Source organism: Anarrhichthys ocellatus, unplaced genomic scaffold (assembly GCF_004355925.1).
Source record: "Anarrhichthys ocellatus isolate YVR2014 unplaced genomic scaffold, GSC_Weel_1.0 scaffold16, whole genome shotgun sequence".
Classification (NCBI taxonomy): domain Eukaryota; kingdom Metazoa; phylum Chordata; class Actinopteri; order Perciformes; family Anarhichadidae; genus Anarrhichthys; species Anarrhichthys ocellatus.
The window spans coordinates 6,032,672-6,040,771 of record NW_022280046.1 but is presented as its reverse complement, the minus strand read 5'-3'; the positions used below and the strand labels follow the sequence as shown (position 1 = coordinate 6,040,771).

Below are 8,100 nucleotides of genomic sequence, written 5' to 3'. Positions count from 1 at the left end.
GGTGAACAGAGAGAGGAGGGAGACAGAGAGAGAGGGAGAACACTCAGTCCAACACTCAGCAGCATCATGGCACCTATCGGATTAAAGGCGGTGGTCGGCGAAAGTAAGATTATTTCATTATTAGCCTATTTTGCTCCGACTCTCGTGAGATGCGCTGTGCGAGCGAATGCGGTGGTCTTTGTGTGTGTTTTTGCGGGATGCGGATGTCAGCTAGTGCATCTGGAGGATGATGATGATGATGGTGACTACGATGGTGGTGCTCTTGGTGTTCCATTGTATCCTATAGCGAACCACAGCCGTGTAGTGAGGGAGTTGTGGATGACCTGCAGAGCCTGATTTGTCTCACAAGGCTGCTGCGGTGCGGATGCGCAATTGTATTCCAAGCGCGGGGAGACGTGAAAATGGATTTAACTAGCGGTGATTAGCCCGCTCATGAACGTAGCCACCCTGCCCCAGAAGGATGCAGAAAGCCTGGAGGCAAACGTAGCCCACGTACGCCCTTTTTAGCCTCACTCAGCGTTTATTTTTTAGGAATAATCTGCACTGCATAGGTTAACTGTGGCTTTGCTTGAATATTTTGCAAGACATCGCAGACACTTGCCTCACGTGCCTTATAGTTAATCCGAATCCGTGGGATTCCCTGATCTCAATGGTGCCTCACCCTTCTGATGGAGCATGAACCGGTTGCGTAAAACACCCTTTCTGCAGCCGGAGCGCTTCAGAGCTAAATCAAGCTGCTGTCAGTCCCGCAACGGAATAATGGCGGATTGTGTCCAAGACGAGAAAGTTGCTCTTACAACGTCGCTCCGCAAAGAAATTCCGCATTATCTGCGGGCCTACACGCTCTCCCGTCCAGTAACACTCAGCGAATGCCCTTTCATCACCGCCATGCCCTTTGCTGGCAGTGCGCCACCGATCAGCCTGTGCAATCCTGCATCATTATGGCTGTAGACTCGACTGTCCAGCGCTGGTTTTGTCATTTAGACTAATTTATTCCGGCTGATGCTCGGCTGTAGCGTTGGAGTGTGCGCTGCTGATGCGGGCCTGACCACGGAGGCGCAGCTCGATTCTGCTCAGCTGGGTCAGCTGGGTGCGAGTATTGGTGGTCGTGGTTATGTCAGACAGGCCTGCATAGTGACTTAAACACTGACAGAGACTACTTAATGTGAAGCCAGGTGGCATCTACATCACTAATGTTCTCCGGTAATTTCCCCAGCTGCGCGCTCTCTCTATTTTTAACGTGCCCCGCCCGTGGTGCAGGATTTGCTTCATTTGATGATATCTGTTGTTTTCATCTTATTGGTTCAGTTTCACATGTCACTACAGAAATCGCACGCACTCGCTCCGCAGTAATGTTTTGCTCTCTGGCAATAAAATCGCTGAATCTCCAAATGTCTTAAATCGTGTCGGGATCATTGGCACATTCATGTGCTGCAAATTCTCAGGCCCCCACCCCATCACACACACACACACACAAACACACACACACGCGCACACGCACGCACGCACGCGTGCGCGCGCAGATACACATCCAACTCCTCAGTCGTACTGTATTTTTCTGCTATATGATGGAGGGTGAAAGGGTTTGTGCTTTGGCTGGGAATCAGACCTCCCACATGAAGCTGAGACTTAACCACCAACAGTTATGAACCACAAAATGCAAACCCGCTTTGAAGCCCAGAATATTGTATTATGTAACAGATATGATGTGATTGGTGGTGTGTAAAGCTGTGAATGTTTAGTGTCTCAACCCACAACTTTTTCGACCCATTTAGTTTGACTTGCTTGCTTGGAATCTCTGATTTTAACAATGTCATTAGGTAAATCACTGAGATGATATGATCATGGTGTCATGAATAAAATCCAACTAATAATACTACATTACTGGCCAGTCCCGCTGTGGAGTTGGAGCAGATTTTTAATAGTACTTTTTTATCCTAGTGCTATATAATACTGTGGTTTTATATTTTATGGCCTGCAAGATTTTCTTTTGTAATATGGCAGATTTTTGTTTTAATCAAGGACCTAACATGGAAATTTGATAGAAATTATATAAAATGCACACCTACAACATTACACAATACAGCTTCACATGCCAAATATCCCTGCATGTTCTGCATTGCTTCTTTATTTAGGCCTTGTAACTGGCAATTACATAAAGCAGTTTGTAAGGCAGGAACACGCAGCCTCTGTGTCGAGTGAATCGTCTTTTCCAGACCAATGTAAACACTCGTGCGTGTTTCCCAGTAGACAGGGATACGGCAGGCAACACCTGCTTTCTGTTTGGCTGAGGTGAAGCCGGGATGGGATTGGTGGAGGTGGTGGGGGCAGAGAGATGGGAGGGGGGGCACGCACGCCGGGCACGCCACACCATCATGGGTCTTCTCTGCAGCAGTGGATGTAGCAGCCAGGAGGAAGGAGGGGGATGGGCAGCGAGCAGAGCTCTCACCCTCCCCTTCCGTGACTGTATATGAGCGTCAGTCCCAGAGAGCAACAGACGGAAGATAAAGCTGAATGATGAGGATCTCAGCTGCCGGCTACAACCTGAGATGGTAGATTGATTCAAAGCAATGCGCTCAGGTTGATGAAACTGAGGCAGCACGTGGTTCTTTTTGTAAATTACAATCCTGTCATTAAAATCAAACAATATTCAGTTTTTACATTCAGGAGGTGAACACTTTACAAAGCAATGCATATACGGCTGGTGCTTTGGATGTCATTATGTTGTGCAGGTGTTCATGTGAAGGGCTCCTGTGCCTTTCTTTATGCTCACCCAGACAACAGTCTGCGATGACTTGGTCACCGTCTTACACTCATTAAACTTAGATTCCTCTCTGAACATCTCTCTTTGTGGCATTTTGATCACTTTATTCATATCAGTCAGCTGATCAGAGTGACAGTCAAAAGGCACATCACACCTGCAACACTAAAAATCACTTCAGTTGTTTCTGTTCTTGTGTGTTGAGGGCAAGAATGCAGAGGTAGAAATAAACTGTAAGCATCTACTATCTTTTGTTTTGCCAAACTGTCAATTTCTTCCAATTCCATATTATACACTGTTACTATGGAATACTATGCCATATACCACCTACTGTTGCTATATCTTCAAAGTGTAATAGTGTTGGACAGTATAATACTGTTTGGTGTTGTAACAACCGGAAACTATGCAAGGCTTGTGCTGAAAGTTGCCACTCGAGTTGTGAGTGTTACTGGGCGTTGAACTGTATTTGTGACCATTCATGTTGTCTTGTCACTTTGAAAACATTTAAGTACTAGTTTGACATTTTGGGAAATATGCTGTCTTATTGAGGATGAGATAAGGAAATTGACACCCCTGTCATGTCTGTGCTGTAAGTACAGAGCAGGAGTAGGATGTGGCTAGCCTAGCTTAGCATATAGAGTGGAAGTAGGGGGAAATGTATAGCCTGGCTCTGTCCAAAGTTCAATTTCTTGGCAAACAGAAGCCAGGCGCAGTGACTATGCAGCTTCCCAGAGTCTTGACGTCACAGTGAGGTGACCAGGTTTGGTTTGGTTGTTCCTGTACACAGAGAAAAATCTGAGTCTGTGATTACCAATCGTATCACGGAGCCAGTGCTATAGCTGGAGACGCTGCACAGGAGTACTGAGCAGATAAATGAGCTAAATAGCTCCAACATTTAGCTCCCTCTGTAACCATACATTGTTGCTTTTGCATTCCACTTTATGTGCGGAATAAAAATTTAGATGTATTGGTATGGTTTATTTTGGTATTTGGATAGAGCCAGGCTAGCGGTTACCCCCTTTGTCCAGGCACTCTAGTGTAGGTACTTTACACAGATATGAAACTGACATGGATCTTGTCTTGGAAAGGAAGAACATACCTGCAAGTATCTGATTGGTTGTGATGACTCCGTTGACTCTGACTTGGAAGTATCTGGAAGCAGGCTGGTGTGTATTTGCTCCTCTGTGTAGGATTTTGAAGAAGAGAAGGAAGGTGGAAGGTGATACAGAGAAGGACACATGCATGCACATCGCTGCACACACAAACCAGCGTGCACACACACACGCACAAAGCTTTCATCTGACCTTGGAAGCATCACTGAACCAGAGCATCACACACTTGTCTGGGTTCAGAGTCTGACGCAGTGCCTGCAGCCCCTGGGCCTTCGTAAAACACACACACACACACACACACACACACACACACACAACAACAAATACTCTTGCACCCTGCAAGCGCACACAGTCCCAAATAAATCCATGCCGACATGTCATGTCGCTGTGGTTACAGAGCATGAAGGGCTGGCTGTAATAGAGCTCTCTAATTCAGGGTTGCAGTGGCTCATAATCTTAATGAATTCTCTTTCACTGAGGAAGAGTGCTGTGTCAGCTGGCAGACCTCCTCCTCCTCAGCAGCACGTGGTTGCTCTCTCCAGCCCCCTTTTGCAGACGTACAGTATGCACATACAGTGGAGACATATTTATCACATGTGTCAGAAATATCTACTGATAGAATATCGGTACAGTATGAAAGCCAAGTAGCGCCAGCCAAGATGCTATTGTCTGGAGAAAGAAGAAGAGGATGGATAGCATGACGTAATAATGTGTGAAGCTGTTGTTTTAACCATAAGAGGATTTTATATAAAATGATGTTGATGTGGCCCTTCATGATGTACATTAACCAGTACAGCTGAGCTGGAGGAGACCTCAGAGCTTCAGAAGGAGCCTCCCCTCCAGCCAGGTTGTTGCAGCATAGTGGATCGCTTGCTTTACAGTCTTATATACTGTCTGCTATTTTTAGCACCCTGGGCCTCTGTGAGTTGTTTCCCAGCTTCATTTAAATCCCTCTCTGGTTAGTTTCTTTATGGTGCTGAAAAAAGAGTAGCCGTCACTTGAATTTCTTCTTGAATTAATTCACCACGTATCAAGCGGATGCTTCCCTGCAGCTTCCTGCCCTTTCTGTTATAGAGCGGAAACAATTATCTGTTTAATCAGTTTGATAAATGGATGCATCAGTGACCATTTTGAATTAGGAATCCATTTTTAAAATCACAGTGAAACAACATTCAGCTTTCTTAATGTGTTGTATTTCCAATCAAAGTGGAATATTTGGGGTATAAATAAAGAGAGGGATTTGATTAAATCATTCAGGGGTTTCAATTGATTGCTCATTATGTGTGTGTGCTGTAGTGAGTGTGAGTGAGTCTCTTGTGAATAACAATGAAGAGGACTGTTGGCCCCCAGCCACACCTTTCTCACCTGCATTATTAGATCAGCAATAGGACAAAAGATAAATGAATGAATTAAGCTGCAACCACATTCTCCTGGAAATATAAACAGTTTTTTACCATGTGACATCCAAACACACTCCTCCAGAGAGGCACCAAAGCTCTACGACCTGAGACAAGCTAACAAAGTCAAGTTACGTTTGATTGAATCAATTCTACACGGTGCAGGATGAGTCATACAAATGTTTATTTTCATATTTAAATACAAAGTTCTACATTTGAAATATATCACTAAATAACAAACATTAATGCAGGGTACAAATGTATTTAACTGTCTATAATTCATGTCTTAACATATCTACATTTTACAAGTAACACCTCCAGCTTTTGTTTTTTAACAAAATAACTTACTACTTCTCAATTAGTATGTCCCTATTATGTATGCTTTGAGTATAGCCATCACCATGAAAACAGAGAGCCTGGTCATGGCGCCCTGAGCAATAAGACTTAAATAGATCTGCCCTCATAGTATCAAATGTGTTGAAAATAAAAAAAGATGTCTTCTCATCTGGAAAAAACAGTTAGATTACATCATACCAGTAGGAGTTTTATAACATCAGGTTTTGCAGTATTGTCATCGATTGGTGAACTTGTTATTGTTGACCTGTACTTTCTTAGTGAGAATTTTGCATGTGAAATACACACTGTATTTAAATGAACTGTTAGAGTAGTGCAATTGCACAGACTGAAGAAAAATATAAATATGTACAAGCATCAACAAGTAAACTGCAGTTTATCTTTTTTTTCTGGCTACAAACGCTGACAATGAGCAGCTGGCTACTGTACACATCATCCACTGATAGAAGTAACTTTCATGTGGAGGTAAAACACACCCTGAAGACCACACACAGCCTGCAGCATTTATGTTGTTGAATGAGTTGTTCCACTCATCTGAGTTTCCTGTCACAGAAGCTCCTTACAGTCATGTGAATGAGGGTGGCTGACAGCTCCATGTGGTGTGCAAGTGTTGGCAGACCACTCGCCAAAGGGTCTAATTTGTCATGTATGTTATTACAGAAGATCTTAATGCCTTTCCACACATTTTTTTTTAAAAAGCGTTGTGATATGTTGATTGCTCTACTGCCAACGTTGTTGGTTGATGCCTCTACAGTAGTGGCCCTTTGAAAATATAAAGGGTTGACCCACGCTGTTGTCACATGTGCTCCTGTGGCCTTATACGTTTATGTAAACTGCATGAGTATTAGTTGACACACTGCAAACACAGTAACTAGATTCAGTCCATTACTATGAATATACAGTACAGATATACAGACCTCCTGCCTTTTCTCTGCTCCCGTACGTCTTCATATACCATCACCCATTGGTGCAGGTCATCGGAAAGGGTTCTCCATCACTCCATTTCCTGTTTTTCCAGGGCACCTCTCCTCAACCCGCATGACCTCTGACTACATGAACTTTGAAGGCCAGAGAGGCTTCAAACTCCTGATCCTCTGTTGCTTTTCTCACAACCATCTTGTGCTGGTTGGGGCTGGTTATGTAACTGCAGGCCAGGCTGCAGACTAATGTCCGGTCATGAAAGCAGACTAGCTCTGAGTTTCACGATTTTTTTATTCTCATGCAAACTTTTATCTCTAATCAATATTTTCAATTTTTTTTTTTTTAGTAGGTTGCGTAAGATACATTGAACTGAAGAGAAGCAGAGTAACTGTTTTATGCTACATTACCCTTTAAGTCTTACTGATGAAATGAACCTCACCATGAGTGAAACCAACTACAAAACAAATGGATCACCATTTCAACAAGGGATGAAACTAACATCAAATCATTATAAGTTATTATTTTTCGTCAATTGACATATTATCTTGTTAAAAATTGTCAAAAGTAATATCAAGAGCTCAAAGTGATGTCTTAAACTGACTGTGTTGCTCAACCGTTCAAAAAGCTTAACGTAATCTATTACAATGGCATGTAACAGAGGAGAGCGATTTTATTTCCTACATTTACAAGAAGTTAAAACTATAAAATGTTAACATGACTATTACAATCTATTTTCAAAGATATCAGACATTGATTCATTTTCAGTCAGTGAAATGACGAATCATTTCAGCTCCAAAGTATCCCATTTAGGAAATAATGGACTTCATGGTAAAATCCCGTTACAATATCTTCTATATTGCTGTAACACCTGATCATACATCATCACTTATATATGGCATAGTTTTACTGATGGATGAAGATGGAGATTGCATTTTATTTGAAAAGGGAAGCTGTTTTTTTTGACATACACAATTAAAAAATGTCTCTGAAGGCTGTCGTATTTCAGTGCGAGCCACGCTGAAACGTCTGCATGTCTCTTTAAGATCAGCCTCGTCAGATTCTCTTGGGAGTGATGCTGCTGAGAGCCGGAGAAAAAATGGGTCATGCACTCATAGGTGAAAGTCCCAGAAGGAGGGGGGGGGAGAACTACGAAGCAAAGGGAGGAACTGTCAGCTCTTCACTGCTGCATAATGTGTAGAGTCAGAGCTGGGTGTACATTGACATGTCGAACAACAACATCACACTGTTTCTTATTGTGGCATGATGTTGTTTGGGTGAAATGCTCACACTGTGTGGCCAGTATGTCTGGTTTGTCAAAAAGAAAAACAGCTTTATCAGGGCAAATGATGGTGTCGTCTCCAATTGGACCATAACGATGAACAATCCACCGCCAAACAACATACTATATCCTAAAATACTAATGGCAACACAGCAGTGCTTTTAAAAATATCTATATCTATATATATAGATATAGATATAGATATATATATATACAGTTGTGTGAAAAAGTGTTTGCCCCCTTCCTGATTTCTTATTTTTTTGCATGTTTGTCACA

General features: G+C 42.7%; 1 protein-coding gene across 2 annotated transcripts in view; it reads left to right on the top strand.

Moving 5' to 3' along the window:
• The window catches only part of stxbp1a (syntaxin binding protein 1a), a 30,539-nt gene continuing 22,439 nt past the window's right edge, over positions 1-8,100 (top strand). For both annotated transcript variants that reach the window (XM_031855533.1, XM_031855532.1), the window contains exon 1: positions 1-103. In XM_031855533.1, coding sequence (XP_031711393.1) covers positions 67-103 — 37 coding nt within the window. In that variant the 5' untranslated portion in view covers positions 1-66. The remainder of the gene's footprint in view (positions 104-8,100) is intronic.